This window comes from Lepidochelys olivacea, assembly GCF_965140295.1.
Source record: "Lepidochelys olivacea isolate rLepOli2 genome assembly, chromosome: 27".
NCBI lineage: Eukaryota > Metazoa > Chordata > Testudines > Cheloniidae > Lepidochelys > Lepidochelys olivacea.
This window is the reverse complement of record NC_140437.1, coordinates 9,175,249-9,199,138: the sequence shown is the minus strand read 5'-3', so window position 1 is coordinate 9,199,138 and position 23,890 is coordinate 9,175,249. Positions and strand designations below refer to the sequence as shown.

At 47.3% G+C, this 23,890-nt stretch overlaps 1 protein-coding gene and 1 long non-coding RNA gene across 2 annotated transcripts in view; both read right to left on the bottom strand.

Moving 5' to 3' along the window:
• The window catches only part of EFCAB3 (EF-hand calcium binding domain 3), a 40,412-nt gene extending 36,746 nt beyond the window's left edge, over nucleotides 1–3,666 (bottom strand). Inside the window, exons 1-4 of the mRNA XM_084616010.1 lie at nucleotides 3,613–3,666; nucleotides 1,985–2,056; nucleotides 1,344–1,448; nucleotides 617–688 (exon numbers count right to left, since the gene is read on the bottom strand). Coding sequence (XP_084472136.1) covers nucleotides 617–688; nucleotides 1,344–1,448; nucleotides 1,985–2,027 — 220 coding nt within the window. The 5' untranslated portion in view covers nucleotides 2,028–2,056; nucleotides 3,613–3,666. The remainder of the gene's footprint in view (nucleotides 1–616; nucleotides 689–1,343; nucleotides 1,449–1,984; nucleotides 2,057–3,612) is intronic.
• Nucleotides 3,667–19,124: 15,458 nt separating this feature from the next.
• LOC311513608 lies at nucleotides 19,125–22,704 on the bottom strand. Its single transcript, XR_014709756.1, has 3 exons — nucleotides 22,632–22,704; nucleotides 19,947–20,090; nucleotides 19,125–19,196 (listed from the first exon to the last, which is right to left on the bottom strand). It is a non-coding gene; the product is annotated as an uncharacterized lncRNA (long non-coding RNA).
• Nucleotides 22,705–23,890: the final 1,186 nt, after the last annotated feature.

Here is a 23,890-nt window from a genome sequence, read left to right as displayed (position 1 = left end):
CTACAGAGAACTTATCATATGCTATTCAAGTTGGGCACTGAATAAATCAAGAACTCTCAACATGATCAAGAAAAAACCTGAAGTGGAAAGAATCCATCCATCCATTAAAAATCCTGCCCTTCTGGCTAATTATTCCAAGATAGTTAACTGACTCCGTTGTTTCACACGGCACAGCCCCTACATTTTAGATAAGTAGTTATCTGCGAGCACAGTTTCTCTTAGGTTTGTATCCTGGAGAGCTCACTAATGTATCACACGGATTATTATTGCTACATTCAAAAACTTCAGTTAAAGGTACACTATTAAGCCCCCAATCCCACAAACACTAAAGCTTCTGCTTAACTTCACCCCGTGACTTCACTGAGACTTCATGCGAGTGAGTCGGACCTGTGCATATTTACAAGATCAAAGCCTAAGGTTACTAAGTCAGATACTCTAGAGTGAGGAAAGCAGCAACTAAGGTTGCTTAAGTAATCTTAACTCTGCCCCCTTATGTGGATTCATTAGGAGATAGCCTTTAATTACCTGATCACATAGCACTTCCCCCCACCATGTGTCTCCTGCCTCATTCAGTGCAGTTCCATCTATCCATCTGTATTTTTAGCTTCTCACTTACCCGCACCTGGGGACAATTTCTGGATAGTCTTCACTCCCTTCATAAATTCACACAAATTCACCTTCCCATTGGCTGCAAGACAAAACACAGCTCAGAGTCAAAGGAAGCAACACACACGGAAGAACATAGAGACAGATAGGAATTGACCCGATTGCTGTAGTTCAGGTCGGTTAGCACTGGACAGAGACACTTTGACATAAGTGACTAAGAACTTCTTTCTAAAAGAAAAATGGCTGGCATTCTTGAAAGGGTCAGAGTTCTAAGATCGGAAAAGGGAGGGTATGACATTTAAAAGGTCAGATCATGATCCCCTTTCCAGGCATGTCAATCCAGATGAACCCCCCTAAGTCAAATTCTCATTTACACTGTGGTCACTTTAAACTCTTCTAATTGTGGGTGCAGATATAAATTTAATCCAACTTTAAGGTTCCTTTAAACTGCCAAGGTGGGGTAAAGCTGCCTTAATGTAAATGGGAATCGGTCAGTCGGTCCACTGGTGGCAGTGGCATGACTTAGATTTACCCCTTCGTAAGTGGGAGCAGAATCTGGGCCCAGGATTTATTTTAAACAGATTGATCGTCCCTGTTGCCTATTGTGCACACATCACACCACTGGGTTTTGACAAGCACAACGCACAAGCAGGATTTCAAACCCTCCCTGTCAATTCTGCTGATTTCAGGGTCCCCCCCTTCTGCAAAGAACACAGAGTGAGTTTTGAAAGACCAACCATCAAGAGTAACATGTTTCAGCAGCTCCTGCAGCTCCCCATTGGTTAAATGGACCCCCATGCTGTCCAGGATGGAGTCCAGGTTCTGGAGATCCACTGTATCCCCTAGGATAGGTGGGGAAGATTTAATCATTGGGGAGGTTTGCCAGAGTAAGAAGAAAGTAATAATGGTGTACGGACCTCAGGGGCTGGGGCTCAGCTTTAAATGACTCTTCCCAAAGATGAAACCATGCAGGGGCACTGGTTCTGGGCTGTCTTCAGACCACATCCTGCAAAGTGCTGAATGTCCCCAGCTCCCAACAAGTGCCCAGAGGGTAATGGCATCTCAGGGGAGGCTGCCATTTGGGCCTGGATTTTCAAATGTGCCCCAGGGCGTTAGATGCCAATGCCCATCGACTCCCAGGTCGAACCCTAACTCCTTGAGGTCCCTTTGAAAATCCCAGCATGTGTGAATCTTTGTGCCATCAGCCACATGGGTCTCAGTACTAAGGCAACATTTCCGGCCAATCATAAAGCAGGAATCCAGTGCCACCCACATGCGTGGAATGTCATGCTGACAGGTGTAGTGACTGTTCCATTGACACGCAGCTTTGTCCACCCGCCCGTCCTTAGCCACTTGGGTTGCAGTAGCCCTGACTTACTTTCACACCAGGAAGGCCGCTGGGTGCCCATCATGCTCTCCATAAAGTGTTTCAAATCCACCTTTCCGTCCGCTGCAAGACGAAATGCAGATCAGAGACAGACGGCAAGGTAGAGGCTACGTCTGCACCTGAGAGATTCCTGGCTGGAGCAGACAGACTCATGCCAGCGCTGACTGAGCTAGCGTGCTAAGAACTGGGTGTGACCACGGCGGCACAACCAGCAGGAGAGGCTAGCCCCCTGAGTATGTACCTGTCTGAGACCCCAGGCCAGTACTCCGGGTCACTAGCTCCTCCCACCCCTTGTGCTACCACGGCTACACTCTATTTTTAGCATGAGTAAGAGTATTTCTCTCACATTCCATGAGAGCTATTGTGAGTATTTCTCTTCCAGCCAGGAATCAAACCCCCAGCTCCAAGGGCAGACATGCCCAAAGGCTGTGGCCTATTTACATTGCTCTGGCAGCATAAGGAAAGCTTTAAAGTGTATTTATTGTGTATTTAGTACTAAAACCCATGAAAATTTGCAAAGGGAAATCGGGATTTTCCCAGTTCATTTCACCTGACAGCGAGGTGGGGCTGGGAAAGGGGGCGAGTTCTCTGCGTCTCGACGCAGGGGGTTCAGTGATTTATTCACGCTGCTGTCCCTCCGTATTGAAAAGCAGGAAATGTGCCAACAATACATGCTAGGAGAAGAGGAAATGGGACTTATGGGAACATGGGAAAGGGACTAAAAATGAACAATCCCAGAGGGGATCATCCCCCACACAGTGGAGAGTTTGAGCTGAAATGGATCAGCTATCCCTTAGGCAGACCGACTCCAGACCTGCGTGTTCTGACACGTGTGCGTCTGCGTGTACACCCTGTACACACGCACATGCGCTTGTCAGAACACTGGTGCACATGCGCAACCCTAGAATCAGGGCCTGCAGCAGAGCCAGGTTCCGGGCAACCAAGCTCCAAAGCCCAGCAGCAGCAGCTCAACAGCATTTGCTGAGGACTGTGATAACCCCTGCTCCTGCCGTGGCCCCAGCCTGGCCTCCCTGTGCCGTAGCGTCTGTGGAGAATCCACTCTGGGGGCCGTGCTGGTCTTGGAGAGTCCGGAGTCCAGCAGCCGGCACACGTCAGTCCACTCCAGTTTCGGCTGGGTCTACAGACTGCCGTTAGCTACACTGCAGGCCGTGTTCTGCAAGCTACACTATTAAACCAGCCGTCCGGGGAATCTTACTTTAAAATGATACACTGTGTCTGTGTGATTCATTGCAGCAGCTCCTAATCTGCTGGGATACATCATCCAGGTGACCTGGTCCTGCCCCTTGGCGCCGATTCCTGACTTCTGATTCCGGCTCTGACGCTGGGCTCCGATTCCTGACAACTGACTCCTACCCAACCACTAAGGGTATGTCTTCACTACCCGCCGGATCAGCGGGCAGCGAGCAATCCAGCAGGGATCGATTTATCGTGTCTAGTTTAGATTACGTAATTTAGCTCAATCCCCCCCAGTGTAGACCAGGGCTAAGCCCGACTGCCCATGTCCCGGTCACTGACAACCTGCGTGTGCACACCCCTCCCCTCCCAGCTCCAGCAGAGACTCCACTGAAGAACAGAGAGGGACATGCCACATTACTCACCACCACGAGTAACGCTCCCCAGCGCCTTCTGAAACTCCTCATCAGTTAAATGGATCCCCATGTTGGCTAGAATGGAGTCCAGTTTATCGACATCAACTTTTTCCCCTTTGGATAGAGGGGGGAAAGAATGCATAACATGGTGTCATGTCTCTGAGGAAGACGTCATTCTGTGCACCGGTTCACGACAGTAAATGCTGGAAGCGTTATCCATCTGACACTAGGTGGGAAATCCGGGGGCTCGGAAGGCCTTTATCCAGCACAGAGTTAGCCAGGTCACTGAATGCTCCTATTCTGGCATGAGATTTTTTTTTTATGGTCGTGTAAAGTCAGGAGTAGAGGTGTGCAAAACATAACAGATCCAAGGGCTGGCATACACACAATCTGTGCACTGATGGAGCAAAGTCAGCTTCTAAACCAGGGATCTCAAACTCAAATCACCATGTGGGCCACATGAGGACTAGTACATTGGCCTGAGGGCCGCATCACTGACACCTTTTCATACAACGATGCAAAAGTATAGTCAAAAATGAAAAAAATGAAGAGTAATATAATATGCTATGAAAAGTCAATGTATTAACTTTTTAAAAACTGTAATAAAATATAAACACTCAATAATGTACCTCACTCAAACAACAAAACATGCATTTACTTTTAGAATTACTTCGGTTAAAGCTCCATCCCTGCCCCTGGCCCCACCCCCACTCCACTCCTTCCATGAGGCCCTGCCCCTGCCCCACCTCTTCCCCACCCCCATTCCAACCCCTTCCCCAAAGTCCCCCCCCAATTCTGCCCCCTCTCTGCCCCATTCCAACCCCTTCTCCAAATCCCCGCCCCAGCCCCGCCTCTTCTCCGCCTCCTCCCCTGAGCATGCCCCGCTTCTCCCCACTCCCTCACGGAAAGTCCTAAGTGCCGCCAAACAGCTGTTTGGCAGTGGGAAGCACTGGGAGGTAGGCAGAGGAGCGGGAACGCGGCATGCTTGGGGGGAGGAAACGGGGGGCGGGGGAATCGGTGCCTAGGGCAGGTCGCAGGAAATAACTCCATGGGCTGCATGTGGCCTGTGGGCCGTGTGTTTGAGACCCCTGTTCTAAACTGATGCAACTCCTGTGTGTGGACGCTTTTATTTCGGATTAAGAGAGCTATACAGAAACAGGGCACAAGTCAGTAAAAAAAAAAAAAAATACCCACTTAAGGAAACCAGTGTAAGGCTCTCAGTTGGATTTCAGAGTGTCCACTCAAGGAGGCTGTATTGATTTAACTTAATCAGTTTCCAAACCGGTTAATTCAGTGCATGAAGTGTGTGTAGACGAGACCTCAGGCCACTTTCCACCTTGCTGGTGGTGTAAAAGGGCATCCAGGTGGGTGTTCATTTTATTTACACTCATTTCAAGGCCCCTCTGCCCTACCACAGTGGTGTAAAACCACCTCAGTGTAAACAGGAATCAAGCCCAAAGGTTCCCACCAATGATGTCAACTGGAGTGGCGGGCGCTCAGCATTCCTGACTCCGACTGCTCTGGTTCTCATCCCTCTGAGGCCTCACCCTGTCCCTTGCAGGTTTTGGCCCCGAGGTGTGCCCATAGAGGTGATGGCTGAGGTTTTCAGTTCTGCCATTCACTGCAATAGGAGCTGTGCCTCTAAGTCCCTTAGGCCGCTTTGAAAATCTCAGCTAATGATCCTACGAAGCCTCCCTGGACCAGAGCTCCCTGCTCTGTGGGTAGTGATTGTACGACTGGCCCTGACATGCCCAGAGCTGACAAACTGAAATCCGGGGGGGAGGGGGAACTGCACAGCTCCAGCAGGACCTCGATTTTAGTTCTGGTCAGAAAGGCAGCACCTCCAGCAACCCTTTAACACCACGCCGGGGCTGTGGTGAAGCAGATACCACGGTGACGCGTGCAGTACAAAAGCCGAGATCCATGGGAGAGCGACACCTACTGATTCCCCAGCATCTCTTCCTAACCCTGTGCTCAGACATCCAGACAGGCCAGTCTGTGGGTGTGTCTACACTGCAATCAGTGAGGTGATAGTGGCGTGGGTAGACATACCCGTGCTAGCTTTACCTGCATTCATGGCTAAAAATAGCAGTGTAGATACAACAGCAAGGGCTTCAGCACCCTGGATGGGCTTGTACAGCCTTGGCTGAAGCCTAGGCTGCTGCTTCTACACTGCTGTTTTTAAGCCATGCTAGTTTGGGTCCATCTACCAGGGCGGCAACCACCCTTTGGCTTGCAGTGGAGACATACCCTTAAGAGGGAAGAATGCAGCCCAGTCAATCTTTGCACCATCAATCAGTCCAGTGACTCAAAACTCTTCAGCACATCGAATCATATCACAGTCTCCAGCTATGTACAGAGAAAAGACCCAGGAGATTGCATGCTGTAGAACTGTCTTACATACACCCAGAGAAAGGCAACTAAAACTGAACAGCATGTGACACCTTCCGGTCATCATCCACCATCCATCTTCGTTCGACAGTCGTCACTCACCTTCAGCTTCGGACAATCGCTGGACACTCTTCATGAATTCACTCAAATTCACCTTCCCCTCCACTGCAGGGGAGAACAGGCAGAGAGAAAGGCAGAACAGGAGAGCTGGTTGGCACAAGCGCAGGGAACAGTTTTCCCAATGGAAAAGGCACTTTTGTCAAAATCAGAACAGCTCATGGGAACATGTCAATTTCAAGGACATTTGCCATTGGAAACCATCTAAATGAATAATTCTGACTCTCATTTTGTTTCAATAATGTCAAAACATTTCAGAGCAATAAGGTAAACCCATTTGCTTCAACTTTATCATTTCATTTTGTTTAGACTTTTTATTATAGTAAATATTCATTTAATTGTATATATAATATTAAATATAATAAAATACAGTATATGTTTTGACATTATTGAAAGGGATATTTTTACCATATCAAAACCAAAACATTTTCGCATTGTCAAAACCAAGTGATTTGTCATTAGAGAAACAAAATCTTCTGATGTTTCTGAATAGAATTCATTTGGATTTTCCGTTCTGCAACAAATTTCAACTTTTCATTCCAGTTTGGAACAAACCCATGTTTCTGAAATGCTGGAATTTCTTGTCAAATGGAAAATTTTGGCCTAAATTTGTGCAAATAATGAAAGTTACTGAGCCCAATTCTCCTTTGCCCCTTGTGATGCAAAGTAAGTCATTCCAGTAGCATTTCACACCCAATTTGCACTGGCGTGAATGGCTACACATGGTGAAATGCAAGGGATGGCTGGGCCCAGTGAAATTAGCATTAGATATTTTAACTTCATGTGGTACAAAATTTTCTCCTCTCTTTCCCCTCCAACCCTGGGTGAGTGGGAGGGGAAAGGAAATGAGAGGCAGGGGAGGGAAAAGGCTCTTCTGAGCCCTGCAAGTGGCTGTAACGGATTTATCTGCATTTCCATCACCAGAAGACATTCTGGAAGATGGGCATTCTGGGACAGACTGGCACAGAGTCCTGCGGGTTAAACACGCAAAGGACAAATCCTGTGTTACTGAGAGTGCTACTATGCAGCTGCCCTATTTACTACAGCCTAGTAGGTGGCGAGAAGCCTGACAGGGGAACATGTTGCTAAGTGACGAGGACCATACACAAGCCCGTGTGTCCTCAGACACGCCCACTCCTGCCCTGGTGAGAGAAGGAGCATGCAGGAGGCTTTGAGAACCACTCAAGTGCAGAGGATACACGTGGAAAGGGAAATCTGGCTGATGATGACACAGGAATGGGGTGAGAGTGCACTGAGCAAAGAGAGGCTCCTGGTTTGCACTAGCAAGGGGAAGTAGATCCCTTTATACAGATGTACCCAACTCCCTCTTGGGACGAGCATCAGTACGAAAGCACATGCGTCTCCAGAGATGTCTGTAATGCTCACCATCTATTTCTGTGTGCTTCAGCGCCTCCTGGAGCTCCTCTTCAGTTAAAAAGATCCCCATGTTGCCCAGAATGAAGTCCAGGTGACTCGTAGCAACCCTGTCCCCTTGGATGGCGAGAGACAAAGGATTAAATGCTAAAATCCTAGCAAGGTTTCACATGGCTGGAAAACATTGACTGGACACTGGACAGAAGGGTACGCCCGCTCTGCAAGCCAAGGTGTGATCGCAGCACGTGTAGACAGACCCACACTAGCTCTCATCTAGCTAGCGTGAATAACAATAGCCGTGAAGCTGCAGCCACTTGGGCTGTACGAGCCCAGCCAGGATGCTGGGTATGTACTCGAGTGACTAGCCTGTACTGCAGCGGCTTCACTGCGATTGTTATCGGGGCGAGAAAGATGAGCGCTGTCCTTGGCTTGGTGTGTATGTGCTGCAGTCACACCTCTGACTTCAGTGTGGACAGACTGCTATTGGATCTGCTTGGTGTGTTGCTCAGTAAATTTATTAGCAATGGGCCTAATAAATAAACTCTCTTGGCTGGTTTGTCCCTGGGCTTCCCCTCAAAGCAGCAGAGGATTTGGGTGAAATTCTGCCAGGTGCAGAGGTTCTGGACACTACTTACATCCTATGTGGAGCGTTTAAGTAGGACGTATGCGTTGCTCAGACCTTGTGCTGGGCTCTGGGATAGGTTTCATATTCGGGGAACCCAGGAAAATGAAAACTCCTTTCTTGATGGCTAGATCGTCACTAGTGACAATTGAAATGTTCAATTTCAAAGCATAAATCCTCCACTACTGGAGCTGAAGGACCAGATCTGTTAGCTACCAGGCAGTAGCAGATCCTAAACCTCTGGACACGGCCCAAGTGAGCCTGGGTTACAAATGTACTATTGAACTGTGGCCCATAGGCAGGGCCTCTGTTGAGTCAGAAATGAGAATCAGGCATAGGTCTACCACATTTCATCCAACTTTATCACTAGGTCTTGACTCACTCTCAGCTTGGGAAGCCCTCCGTGTGCTGATCACACTCTTCGTAAAGTCACTCACATTTACCTTCCCGTCTCCTGCAAAGAGAAAGTGCCAGGCAGGCAGAAAGAGACAGCGGTCTATTCCGAACAGTTGTCCACTGAAAAATGTTGTTCTGTTGAAATCAAAACATTTCGTGGGAATGGGTCAATTTCGACGGAAGTTTGATGGGAAAAAGTTGTCGTGTTTTGTTTGGACAACGCTGAAACCTTTTGTTTGACTTCTAGGATATTAAAGTATGATTTTAAATATTATTTTACAGTTTTCTATATTATGGCTATGATGTTAATACCATACAGCAGTAAAAATGAAATGAACCAAAATGAGAACGTTGAGATGAAATGTTTCAATGGTCCTGAACAGAAATTGTTCTGAATTTTCATTATGTGGGAAACTTTAAAATTTCAGCTTCTTGTTCTGACTTTGAACACATTCCCCCCCCCCCCCCAAAATCTTTGATCTCATGGATTGTTTAGGTCTACAGACAACACAGCGCTATGCCAAGCTGCTCACCATCCACAATGGCATGCTTCAGTACTTCTTGGAGCTCCTCCTGTGTTAAGTGCATCCCCATTTCAGCCAGAAGAGAGTCCAGGTCTTGGATATCAACCTTTCCCCCTGGGATAGATGGAGAGAAATATATCAAATAATAGCAAAATGCCTGACTTTTCATAGCACGTTGGCTGGAAATTCACTGGTTACTGCTCTGGCTTGTACCACTCTGGGAAGGGGTTTGCTTGACATCGGCTTTAATCACCAAGAGTTTAGAAATAACGTCACCCTGCATCCACCTAATGTGGAGCCAAATCCTGCAGCCTTTCTCCAAAAACATCTCCAGTTGCCTGCAGGTGCATTGACAGATTTTGGCAACACCAGTGTCTGAAGACTTTGCAATAATAAGAGCAGAAGGCACAAAACTACATGAAGACAGCAATCAGGCCATGCAGTTAAAGGGACAAATGGAGTCACAGGGCCTGATTCTCATATACACCAGGGCTCCTTTACATTGTGTGTCTGGTTCCCCATTGCCCTGCATCTTGTGCTGTCATCTACACCCATGCAAAGGTGGGGAAATGCTACCACATCAGCCTGATAGCAGTTTCCTTCCACTTTGCACTGGTGTACATGACAGTGTAAGGTGCAGGGCAGTACAGAATCAGGCTCTGTAACTTTAATGTCCCTTTATATTGCCAAAACTGCAGATTGCCAATGGTATGGGGCATGTTTAGTGTAAGTAAAACTCAAGCCCAAAAACTTAATTTAAAACCAATTTCAGAGCCATTGAGTTTGCAAGATGTCTCAGCTTGCTGCACTAGCTGTGGATATCGAGTCCTAGAATCTGCAATGGTCTTCATTTCTTTGTGTGTCCTGGATAAAAGGTATCTTTTTTTGCCATGTCAGTTTCACCGAGATATTTATAATCTCTATCATGTCAGGGGTCCAAGCAGCAGGACTGTTCCAGTCAGATGGGCAGAGATAAGGAACCGCAATGTCACCAAAGGGTTAAGGTTTAACCGACCTCTGCAAAAATTCTTTGCTGATGCTACTTAAGCATACTCAGAAATGATTTTACAATCACGTATAACTCACCCCCACAAACCTAGCAAGGTTGATTAGTCCTCATTAAGGGCTGTTTACAGACAACATTTCAACTTCTAAACTTGCGCTGGTTTTACTATAGATTAAACTAAACCTGCTCAGTATTCATTTTAAAGAGGAAGCTCTACTTGCATTTTGCAGTCAGTCACTTTGCATTGGTATTACTTTCCATGTTCAAACATGGCTAAAAGGAGTTTGCTCAAACTTTCTAAAATATTCTCCTTGGGGGCTGAAAGTTTGAGAAAGAGATGACCAGGTGCAAACATGGGGCAAGAACTGAAAGTCCTTTGCAGCTGTACCAATCTTGCACAAAAGTTGGACAGCCCAATTCTGCTTTCATTTATAGCATGAAAGTCTACTGCAGCCAGGAAGTTGCAAGGTCTAAGGGAAAGCCGAATTCTGCTCATGGAATGAGGAATACTATATCCAGATGCAACCAGAAGGGAATTGTAGATTGTTAGAATGTAATTTAGCCAGAGCATTTGGGTAATACTTCCAATACGTGCCATTTTTTAAAATGCTGTAAATCATCAGTGTTACAAGAGCTGTCTATGGAAAATGGTATCTTTATACAGAATCATAGGACTGGAAGGGACTTTGAGAGGACATCTAGTCCAGTCCCTGCACTCAAGGCAGGACTAAGTTTTATCTAGACCATCCCTGACAGTTGTTTATCTAACCTGCTCTTAAAAAATCTCCAGTGATGGAGATTCCACAACCTCCCTAGGGAATTTATTCCAGGGTTTAACCACCCTGAAAGGAAGTTTTTCCTGATGTCCAATCTAAACCACCCTTGCTGCAATTTAAGCCGATTGCTTCTTGTCCTAGCCTCAGAAGTTAAGAAAAACTATTTTTCTTCCTCCTCCTTGTAACAACCTTTTACATACTTGAAAACTCTTATCGTGTCCCCTCTCAGTCTTCTCTTCTCCAGACTAAACAAACCCAATTTTTTCAGTCTTCCCTTATAGGTCATGTTTTCTAGACCTTTAATCATTTTTGTTGCTCTTATCTGGACTCTCTCCAATTTCTCCACATCTTTCTTGAAATGTGGTGCCCAGAACTGGACACAATACTCCAGCTGAGGACTAATCAGTGCAGAGTAGAGCGGAAGAATTACTTCTTGTGTCTCACTTACAACACTCCTGCTAATACATCCCAGAAGGATGTTTGCTTTTTTTGCAACACTGTTACACTGTTGACTCATAGTTAGCTTGTGGCGCACTACGACCCCCAGATCCCTTTCCACAGTTCTCCTTCCTAGGCAGTCATTTCCCATTCTGTATGTGTGCAACCGATTGTTCCTTCCCAAATGGAGTACCATTCTTTGCATATGTCCTTATTTAATTTCATCTTATTTACTTCAGACCATTTCTCCAGTTTGTCCAGATCATTTTGAATTTTAATCCTATCCTCCAAAGCACTTGCAACCCCTCCAAATTTGGTGTCTTCCACAAACTCTATAAGTGTACTCTCTGTGCCATTATCTAAATCATTGATGAAGATACTGAACAGAACCGGACCCAGAACTGATCCCTGCGGGACCCCACATTATGCCCTTCCAGCATGACTGTGAACCACTGATAACTACTCTCTGGGAACGGTTTTCCAACCAGTTTTGCACCCACCTTATAGTAGCTCCATCTAGGTTGTATTTCCCTGGTTTGTTTATGAGAAGGTCATTCGAGACACTATCAGAGACTTTGCTAAAGTCAAGATATACCACATCTACTGCTTCCTGCCTAGCCACCACCCTTGTTATGTCAAAGAAAGCTATCAGATTGGTTTGACACGATTTGTTCTTGAGAAATCCATGCCAACTCTTACTTATCACTAATCTCCATTTTCTTATCTTCTAGATGTTTGCAAATTGATTGCTTAATTATTTGCTCCATTATCTTTCTGGGTACAGAAGTTAAGACTGGTCTGTAATTCTCCGGGTTGTCCTTATTTCCCTTTTTATAGATTGACACTACATTTGCCCTTTTCCAGTCTTCTGGAATCTTTCCCATCTTCCATGACTTTTAAAAGATAATCGCTAATGGCTCAGATGTCTCCTCAGTCAGCTCCTTGAGTATTCTAGGATGCATTTCATCAGGCCCTGGTGACTTGAAGACCTCTAACTTGTCTAAGTAATTTTTAACTAGTTCTTTCCCTATTTTAGCCTCGATCCTACATCATTTTCATAGACATTCACTATGTTAGACATCCAATCACCACCAATCTTCTTGGTGAAAACTGAAACAAAGAAGCTATTAAGCACCTCTGCCATGTCCACATTTTCTATTATTTCCCCCCGCTCCCTCACTGAGTAATGGACTACCCTGTCATTGGTCATCTTCCTGCTTCTAATGTATTTGTAGAGTTTTGTCCCTACATACTTGTGTTATTTGTTTATATTCATCCTTTGTAATTTGACCTAGTTTCCACTTTTTGTAGGACTCTTTTTTGAGTTTCAAATCATTGAAGATCTCCTGGTTAAGCCAGGGTGGTCTCTTGCCATTATTCCGCTGTGTAGGAAAGATAGGAAGTGTTTGTTCTTGTGCCCTTAATGTCTCTGAAAAACTGCCAACTATCTTCAGTTGTTTTTCCCCTTAGACTTGTTTCCCATGAGATCTTACCTGCCAACTCCCTGAGTTTGCTAAAGTCTGCCTTCTTGAAATCCATTGTCTTTATTTTGCTGTTCTCCCTCCTACCATTCCTTAGCTTATGAACTCTACTATTCCATGATCATTTTCACCCAAGCTGCCTTCCACTTTCAAAATCTCAACCAGTTCCTCTCTATTTGTCAAAATCAAATCTAGAATATATAACAGGATGCATACAATTTGTATATATAAATATCACCATCTAGTGGCATGTAAGAAAAATAGACTCTGTTAAGTTTACAGGCTCAATAAAACTGTTAGTATGCACATCAAATAGCTGCCGGCAAGGAGTTCTAACCAATCAGGACCTTGGATTTATGTCTTCTTTCAAAGGTGGCACTTCTGGTAGCACCTGGCCCCTCCCGATCCGGCGCCACGGTAGGATATTGACTCAGAGGGTAGAGTGCCTCCGAGGGTTTGTCACCCATCCAGTTTTCACCTGGACAGTCTGGGTGTTGGCTTGCAGTGTCATTTGACAAGCCCTTAGTGTGACACCCTGGCACCCTGTTATTCACCACTGTCATGTAATTAGGATATGTTTTGCACAAAGTATGTCTTGTGAGGTATCATTCTAAAAGTCTTGATCTGCTAGATATTAATATCTCATTGGATTGTATGTACTATCGTCATATGTGAAGTTAGGAAGTTTGGCTATGTAGGTGTTACTGAAGCATGTTGTGAGGTTGAAAAGACACACAAGTAGCCTTTCAGGTACAACAGTAAAAAGGCCAAACAATGTTAACGGCTCATTGAGGAAATGCACACAAGCACCAGGATTACCCCAGGAACTGTGTGCAACAGAAACCTCTCAGAGATAGCGCCATACAGTGGGAACTGTTTGACCCAGGTCACAGCAAAAGAGCTTTCCAGTGAGTGGGAAGAAGATATAAAAGGGGGAAAATGACATTGTGATGGTACCTCACTTTCCGTACAAAAACACACCTGTAAACACCTGAGGAACAAAGACTGAACTGGGGGAAGTGATGGTGCCAGGCTAAAGGGATTTTTAGCCTGTGTATGAAAACCTGGGAAACCCAAGCTGCAAAGCAAAGGCTGCTTGTGCCTTAAAAATCTGCCAGTTTGTTTATCACTCAGGATATGAATTAGCAAATTCTCACCCTACCTATCTAGTGTGTAAAGCTCAGTTTGCGTTTTTTGTGTATTTGCTAGGTAATCTGCTTTGATCCATTTGCTATCACTTATAGTCACTTAAAATTGACCTTTTGTAGTTAATAAACTTATTTTATGTTTTAATCCAAACCAGTGAGCTTTGACTGGAGTGCTTGGGGAAAATCTCTGCTTGGTTACCACAAGTGTGCATTGTTCTCTTCACGCTGAGGGAGAGACAGACTGGGTGTTAAACCCATATACTGGCCAGATTTGACCAGGGCAGGATGGTACTGCTCTGGGGTCCAAGGCTGGGAAGCTGGTGGTTAGAGAGCCTGTGTGTAACTGCAGCTGGTGTGTCCCTTCCTGTGTGAATGCTGGTGGAAGTGCAAGCTTGGAGGGCTTTGCAGCTTGTCAGAGCAGCACAGTGTGAGGGGGAGCTCAGGCTGGTGGGTCAGAGGGCTCAGTGGTACCCCAGTTCCAGGTGGCACGCTGGGGGCTGCCCATCACACTGATATCTGGGTTTTTTGATCTGTGGAAAAGGTGGCAACCATAAATGGAAGGAAGGAGCCGCTGCTGCCTCTGAGGCCAGACTGCTTGTGTGGCTCGCAGTGGCATGCGGCTTACAGGATTGGGGCCTTGGAGGAAGAGGCGGGGCAGGGGACAGGCCTTGGGGAAAGAGGTGGGGCAGGGGCCTTTGGGGTCCAGTTATCAGCCATTAGAAAGGTGGCAAGCCTAGTGCCACCTCTATTGAATCTTTGTGCCATCATGCAACTGATCCTCAGTCCGTGGGCCTGATCCTGTGAGATGTTGAATGCCATCAGCTGCCACTGAAGTCAAGCGAAGTTAAGGGTGCCCCGCACCTTGTAGGACTGGCCAGGACTGTGAGAATTCACAATAAATATATCTGCAGCATGCTTTGTTTATCATGGTCCAGCCCTCTTTGACAGGAACTCCTCACTGCTCACCTTCACTGTGGGAGAATCTCCGGAGGGCTCTCACGCCCTGCAGAAATTTGCTCAGATACACCTTCCCGTCCACTATGCAAGAAAGAGAGTTCAGGGTTAAAAGACAGGAGATACAGGCCCTGTGGCTGGCATTTTAAAATAAGTGCTTCTAAACGGCACATGGAGAACCATTCAATTGTGCATGCAAATAAGGCATTTGCACCTGCATTTTGCCCTTGTTGCCAACAGATGGTGCTTAAGAGAGGCAGGCCCATTGCATGTGCCAATCAGAGCTCAAAGGAGAAGTGGGCAAGGCTGGGGGTGTGCCCATTGACATAATGCCTCTCATTGCATTTTGAGTATTGCTGGTCTCAGAAGGGGGGTTACAGTGAAATATAACCCGCCCTCCACTAAACTCGAACAAAGTCAGATTAAGTCACAGACATTGTAGACCCATGTCTGCAGCCCCAGCTCCTGGAGTCATGTGATTACATTAGACTCTCAGCTTCATTAAAAAAGTATGTTCCTAGCAAAAAGGTTAAGCAAAAAACCTCAAAAACGTGACCCGAGTGTAACCGATGCAGTGAAGTCTGCCTGAGTGTGTAGAGAGCCTGAAACAATGGCTCAGAGAGGTTTGAACTGCCCTAGTCATCTCTTTGATGGGGCTGTGGGGTGCAGGCCTGTAGCGTGGTGTGCCCAGAGGCCCAGATGGCCCTAAACCGGCTCTAAACCCGAGTCATGAGGCTGTGGGGGCTAGACTCAATGGTCTCAAGTTGCAGTGGGGGAGGTTTAGGTTGGATATTAGGAAAAACTTTTTCACTAGGAGGGTGGTGAAACACTGGAATGCGTTGCCTAGGGAGGTGGTGGAATCTCCTTCCTTAGAAGTTTTTAAGGTCAGGCTTGACAAAGCTCTGGCTGGGATGATTTAATTGGGGATTGGTCCTGCTTTTGAGCAGGGGGTTGGACTAGATGACCTCCTGAGGTCCCTTCCAACCCTGATATTCTATGATTCTATGACTCTTAATCCCAAGATTCAGCTTGTCAAGGAAAACTTTGTTTATTCTGGGACTCCAAACTTTTTCTCGAGAAACTTCTTGCAGGCTGAGAACTCCCCAGGGCACAGCTATGGGCCGGCAGCAGCACCTGCCCCCCCCCCACACACACACACATTCGAGCCCTGCAGCAGAAGCTCACTCCCAGTGTGCTCCCCGACTCTTAAAGGGGCAGCTCCCATTTTTCTCACATCACTTGTGTAGCTATTGACAAAAACAGCAAAAACAACAGATATTCAAAATTATTACTAACTATAAACAGGGTGGCGCTATTTCTCACCCCCCCCATTCCTGTTCCAATCAGGTGTAATCCGTCTGCCTCTTGAGCTGCAGACTAGAATGGCCTGTGAGCACCTATCCCACTGCTCCGACTGACTTGCCTAAATTTCCAGAGGACAGGCGCTGAGGACTGGAGAGGTGATTCCACCAGTTACATTTTAGGGGGTTGTTTTAAATGGATCACATATTTTCTTTCAACAATCTTGTGTATTCACCCACCCACCCACCCACCCTCACACCCTACAGGAGCCCAGGGGCATCCCCAGAATTTTCCACCCCAGTATTTACCATCAATCCCCATGGAGCCATCCTCACTGCAGCTGCTGACCCCAGGGCCTCATCTGCTCAGCCCCCACCTTCCAGCCTGGTCCCTCCAAGTGCAGTCTCTCCCCATCCCTAAGAGGGGACTCGGGCTGCTGGAAGTGGGTTAATGCCAGGCAGGCCCCTGGGTGGGAGCCCTGGTGCAGGAGCCAGGCCCATGGCCTGTAGCGAGGAGGAGCAGTACTGGGTGCCCCACAGACCACGCAGGCTTGGCCCCACCACCCCTCCATCGTGAGCGGCATTGTGACATGCTACACGGGGGCTGCCGTGCGCTCATGTTTGGCCTTGCAGCTCCTCCATCATGATGGAGGGGCCCCAGGGCAGCCAGAACTGCTCTTCTTCACTGCTGCCAAAGGCATGCACGAGGCATAATGCACATACGGTTGCGGGCTCCCCCACAGGAGTCTGCATTGCACCAAAATACACAGTGTTTCCAACGCTCACCATCAACTGTAACGTTCTTCAGGGCCTCCTGCAGCTCCTCGTTCGTCAGGTAGATCCCCATGTTGTCCAGAATGGAGTCCAGGTTCCGGACATCAACTCTGTCCTCTTGAATAGGGGAAGGAAAAACAGTTTCTGTGGCTATCATAGAACCATAGGGTCAGAAGGGACTGCAAGGATCATCTACTCTAACTCCCTGCCACAATGCAGGATTTGTCCTGAAACCTTGGCTGGAAAACAGAGTTCTTTCTTCTGAAACACCACCTCACACAGGCTGCATGGGATTGTTCTGTCCTTTTCGGTGGATTGTTCCATTTTGCATCACCCTATGAAGGTGCTGGATTTAATCCAAGGGCCCGATTATGACCTCAGGTGCACCTGGTGTAGATAGGAGTAATGCTACAGGAGTATATGCAGTGACACCGGCATAAACGAGGGGAAGAATCAGGCCCAAAACTTCTCTTCAAATAAAATCTGTTGGATATTGCTGCTGGCCCTGAAGCCATCCAACAGCCTGGCAACATGCAGAGAAGTGGCTTTGTTTGTGTAACAGGCCTGCCCCTTTAAGAGCAGGGCAGGCTGGGTATACAGCAAGAGAATTGGCAGAGGTAAATCAAATTGGGGTAGACTCTGTAGAAGGAAATACCTGCAAGCCTGGCACTTGGGGAACTGGCATGAAGAGACTGATTGGGCCAGATTTTCTTTTCCTTTGTGGCTAGTGAGCTGGGATTTGGCCTGGTAGCCCATGAGTCTGTGCAATTTTTAATGCTCTGAGCTCAGGGATCCAGATCAGCCTGCATCACACCAGTGAAGTCAAAGCAGGAGGAGAGTCAGTATTGTCCAGCAGTTGGACAATGGACTGGGACTCAGGAGACCCGAGTTCTGTTCTGTGCTCTCTCTGCACCTCTGTTTCTCCTACACTCTTTGTCTATTCAGACACTTTGCTGGCAGGGACCGTTTCTCGCTATGCGTCTGGATGGCACCCTCACTCTACAGCAGCCCTGATAATGACTGCAGCCTCCAGGTAACGCAAATAAATACGTAATCTTGAGAAAACACAGCTCCAACGCTGAGAGCACCACTTGAAATGCAGAGACGTGGCTCCGTCTATCAGCTTCCACCCTCCAGACCCTCTCTTTGGAAAACTTCTGAATATGTCAAAATTTCAATAGATGGCCTAAACAAATTCCCATCCCCCTTTTCTTGAAATTGTTCCCCCTGTTTTTCAACCAGCTCTAGCAGCTGTTCCGAAAATGTCCAAACTCTGATGAAAAACAAAAGCAAAAGCAAACCAACAAAAGCGGGGGAGGAAATTTCCCCCTGAAATGTGTTTTTCCAGCAGCTCTGTTTGCAGTAAAGTTTCTGCTGAGACTTTTGCTTTTTACACCACAACAGATTCATAGACTGGCCAGAAGGCACTAGTGTGATCATGTAGTCTGCCCCGTGTAGAACACAGGCCAGAGAACTGCCTCAGAATAAGGCCTAGAGCTCCAATACCATGAAGAAACCACAAAGGCATTGTTGGGTCTTTAATAACTGTGTTTCCTAACTGCACACAAACACACAAGACCTAGCTACACACATCCTGCTGTCCTAGCAGCATCACAGAACATGGCAAGCGCCACTAGAGGGCTCCCCATCTATTCTTCCTTATACCAGTACACTAAACTAGAGCCCTGTGCGGGTCTATTTTTTTCATCCTGCCTCTCAATACCCACTCCCACCCGCTCCTGCATCATTTCTTGCATTTGTAACCTGCTCACACCTTAGATCCCACAAATTCCGCATGAGACAGATTCCCCTGTGCTCGTTAGAAAAAAAAAGGCAGTTAACATAGTATATACATATATATAAATGGAATTCAGACACAATTTTTACCACTAAAAGAATAAAACAAATCTTGTTCAAACTACGTAAAAAAAATACTTTAACTCCTGTTAGAACAGACATCAAATCTCTTTCTATTCCTCACTTAAATTTAAGTATTAAAATCTTTATTTAATAAAAAAAGAAATACTTGCTTTGTGTTGCTGAAATTCTATTTAGGACAAACAGCCAAGAGATTTAATGTTTTCCCACAAATTCCCACAGGATTTTTTTTTATCCACCCAACAAAATATGTTTTACGTGCTTCTGCTATTATGGCAGCAGGCCCTGTGGGATCCCAGGCCCGCTGCAGGGCTCTACTGTTCACTACAGTTTCCACTTACTTTCAGCTTGGGAAAATCGCCGGGTCTTGGTCAAACCCATCATGAAATCTTTCAAATTCACCTTCCCATCTTCTGCAATGAGATGATCCATGTCAGGGAGAAGGAAAAAATGATGAACAGATACGAAGTCAAAAAGGAGGACGGGGGAAAGTTCAAAGCTGCCAAAGGGTTTTGGATGGAAAATTCCAGACAAATTGTTGAAAGTCCTAAAACTGTCATTGACCTTGACAGCATTACACCAGGGATGAGTTTAGTCCCTGAACGCTAACAGAGAGGCAGACATAGTGAATATTTAGGGCTGGATTCACCATTGCATTACGCTGGTTTTACACCAGGATAGGTCCATTGTGATCAATGGAGTTGTGCCCACATCACCTTGGAGTAACACAGTGGTGAATCAGCTCATTAGCGTTCAAACCTTCCCGGGGTTCCCCCCAGCCTGGAGCTCGGAGGGGCTGAGATATGAAAGGGCCTTTCTCCATGTCCAAAGCCCAGATTTGACCCTGAAGAAGACAAGGCCTCCTTCTGATGTGTCTGCAGGTCTGTTAAAATCCTCGAGCCAGGGACAGGACAACTGTGTCATAGACCACTAATTGCAGACTTTGTCTGACCACTAGAACGATGGGCATGAGGTCAAAGGTTAATGATCAGAGAAGGGATTTTGCTCATGACAGCACAGGAGTTGGTTTTAAACGGAATGAGTAGCCCCTACACACCCGAACCCCACCCCAGGTATCCTCACAGGTGTACAAACAGCACCTCCCCATCCCCGGAAAAAGTACAGGCCTCACCAAAGAACAGGAGGCTGTTTGAAACACTCACCCTCATAGATAACATGCTTCAGCGCCTTCTGAATCTCCTCCGGGGTTAAATGAATCCCCATGTTGCGCATGATGGATTCCAGGTGATGAACGTCCACTGTGTCCTCTTTGATCACGCCAATGGCTTTCACGGCCCCTTCCATCTCTGCAAGCATGAAGAGAAGGTGTAGTGAGGCCTCCAGTCGGCAGAGTCAGCCCACTCCTGACAGGGGGAGGAGGGGATTAGTTGGGAACGCTGCTTGGAGAAGAAGAAAATGTGACCCTAATTCTTAGCTTTGAAAGAGAACTCAATGGGAACTCTTAGCAGCACCGAAAGCTAGAGGTCTGATCCAAAGCCCAGCCAAGGCAATGGAAATACTTCCAGATGGACATTGGTTCAGGCCCTGGATGCAGACCTGTCTACTTAAGTGTAACTGGAGTTCTGTCTCCTTTAGAGACGTCCCTAATGGAGACAGCCACATCCTGCATGGAGTTTATTTATGGCCCATTTTCAGCCCTTTGTTTCCTCTCTCTGTAACCCCTGTCTGCCCTCCCTGAAGAAGGAGTGGGGTGGTGAATTGATGGGTGAACTCTGGGATGTAGGAAAGCTCAGAGTAACTCAGCTCAATGGTAATATCCTGCTTTTCTCCTTCACTAAGTCTCTCTTCTCTGGGTCCCCTTCTCATGGAGAATGGAAAGAAGAGTCACAAGGGGAAATGAGTTAAGGCCACCCTGCCTAATCAGGTTTCAGAGTAACAGCCGTGTTAGTCTGTATTCGCAAAAAGAAAAGGAGTACTTGTGGCACCTTAGAGACTAACCAATTTATTTGAGCATGAGCTTTCGTGAGCTACAGCTCACTTCATCGGATGCATAGCGTGGAAACTGCAGAAGACATTATATACACAGAGACCATGAAACAATACCTCCTCCCGCCCCACTGTCCTGCTGGTAATAGCTTATCTAAAGTGATCATCAAGTTGGGCCATTTCCTGCACAAATCCAGGTTCTCTCACTCCCTCACCCCCCTCCAAAAACCACACACGCAAACTCACTCTCCTGCTGGTAATAGCTTATCCAAAGTGACCACTCTCCCTACAATGTGCATGATAATCAAGGTGGGCCATTTCCAGCACAAATCCAGGCTCTCTCACCCCCCCGCCCCGGGGACACACACACACACACACACACACACACAAACTCACTCTCCTGCTGGCAATAGCTCATCCAAACTGACCACTCTCCAAGATTAAATCCAAGTTTAACCAGAACATTTGGGGGGGGGGTAGGAAAAAACAAGAGGAAATAGGCTACCTTGCATAATGACTTAGCCACTCCCAGTCTCTATTTAAGCCTAAATTAATAGTATCCAATTTGCAAATGAATTCCAATTCAGCAGTTTCTCGCTGGAGTCTGGATTTGAAGTTTTTTTGTTGTAAGATAGCGACCTTCATGTCTGTGATTGCGTGACCAGAGAGATTGAAGTGTTCTCCGACTAGTTTATGAATGTTATAATATTATATATATATATATTATATTATATAGAGTGGTCACTTTGGATAAGCTATTACCAGCAGGAGAGTGAGTTTGTGTGTGTGATTTTTGGAGGGGGGTGAGGGAGTAAGAGAACCTGGATTTGTGCAGGAAATGGTCCACCTTGATTATCATACACATTGTGAAGAGAGTGGTCACTTTGGATGGGCTGTTACCAGCAGGAGAGTGAGTTTGTGTGTGGGGGGGGGGGGCGGAGGGTGAGAAAATCTGGATTTGTGCTGGAAATGGCCCAACTTGATGAACACTTTAGATAAGCTATTACCAGCAGGACAGTGGGGCGGGAGGAGGTATTGTTTCATGGTCTCTGTGTGTATATAATGTCTTCTGCAGTTTCCACGCTATGCATCCGATGAAGTGAGCTGTAGCTCACGAAAGCTCATGCTCAAATAAATTGGTTAGTCTCTAAGGTGCCACAAGTACTCCTTTTCTTCCTGCCTAATCAGAACATCCTGTCGTAGGTCTGTCCTAGCTGATAAGTCTGGGTGATAATCTTCGCACGAAAAGGAGCTCCATGGAACAGCTCAGCCATGGACAGCTGGATTCATGCTGCTGGACAGAGAGCATCTCTTGGGTTAAGAAGGGCCCACCACCAAGATCTTCCTGGCATTGATTGCTGTTACAATCTGTTGATGGTAGTCAGACACTGGGTGGCTCTGTCTACATTGGATGTTTGCAACGTGCTTCTGTGGGGGAGCGGAATTCACCGTAGGACCAAATGCAAGCTATGGGAGACAAGAGCTAGACATAAAACTAGGGATGAGACAGGACGCTCTGTATTCTCCCTCCCTGGTGCTAAGACCCCGTTGGAAGATCACAGTTTGGACTATTCTAAGAGTGTGGCACTGTCAGTCAAGCGATTCTTGTGTTTCATGTCCTAAGCTCTTTGTCAGTCATGAAGCAAATACCATTTACCAGGAAGCCTCAGCTGTGTTGTGCCACCAACGGGCCATAAACCAGCTGCACTGACCACTTGTGGATCTACTGGGTACAGGAATCCGTGATTGGTCTCTCATCTGGCCCCAAATGATACAGACGATGATAGCTGGGCATGCCAAAGAGATGCCTAAAATGCCATAGAGAACTGTGGTACCCTTGCAAACACAGCCAGAATTCCATGATGCAAAGCATCTTCCATCCACCACAGCTCCTCACTCACCTAAGGTTCTGGAAAAACGTTTGGTGCTGGTCAAACCCTTCAGAAATTCTTTAAAATTCACCTTCCCATCTCCTGCAAGATAACGCACAGTTCAGATGTAGAGAGGAGGCAGAAAGGCAGAGCGCCCAGCTGTACCGTCGGTTACAGGGGTGGGAAAACAGAGGCTCAGGGAAGGGAAGGTCATTCTCTGACGCAGCGATTGACTGTGGGAGGCCGCCATCTGAGCCAAGATACCTGGGATTGAACCAGTCCGGAGACCTCCAGAGGGAAATCTCAACTACTACAGCTTGAACTAGGGAGCCATAAAGCCCTAGCTGGGGCTGTAACAGACTCAGATCCTCTGTGGATTGGCAACAGAGAAGATCCTGTAACACACCCTCACCAGCGGGTTCCACCTGGGGGGGACTCAGTTCTGAGGACCCCCCCCCCCAGAGTGCTGGGCTCGGAGGTGCCCTGAAACACCTCTGAAACACAGGCCCAAACTGTCTCAAGTCAGATGCCCGCAGCCCAAAATCACTGGCCACCTTTGAAAGAATGGGCAAGTCACATGCAGCCAAGGTCCCGTGCCCTGGAATAACAGAACAGGGCTAGAAGGCAGGTTTCCTGGCTCCGAAGCCACTAGATCACCAGCTGACCTGCAATGCCCTTCGGGCTTGGCAGACTGCCCCATGAGTGCCATGGAGTTCAGTGGGACTTGCATGCACGTTCATGGCAGCAGCAGTGGACCCTAGGAACCAGGGCACAATTCTCCACTGGGTCTGGGCACAGTGCAGGCACAGAGGGGCAGGCCATAGGTTGAGCGGGGCTCCCTGGTTCTCAGCCACCCACTGCTCCCTTTGATCCCTGGGCACATCCCCTCCCCGGTGGGCGTGAAAGTAAGTTAGAGACTCACTGGTATGCCAGAGTCCTGATTAGGGGGTTTGGCCTCAACCAGAAGAGGCAGGACCTTAAATCCCCGGGCCCTTTAAATCAAGATTTAAAGGGCCAGGACTCCAGCTGCGGTAGTGGCAGCTGGGAGCCCGGGGCCCTTTAAATCACCCCCGAGTTACCAGCTGCAGAGGCGGCTGGGAACCCCGGGGCTTGGGGGTGATTTAAAGGGCCCAGGGCTCCAGCTGCCACTACCGCAGCGGAGCCCTGGACGCTTTAAATCACTGAGGAGCCCTGGGGACTCCCGGCTGCCATTGCTACCCCGGGGCTCTGGGCGCTGGCAGAACTTTAAAGGGCCTGGGGCTCCGCTGTGGTAGCGGCTGCCGGAGCCC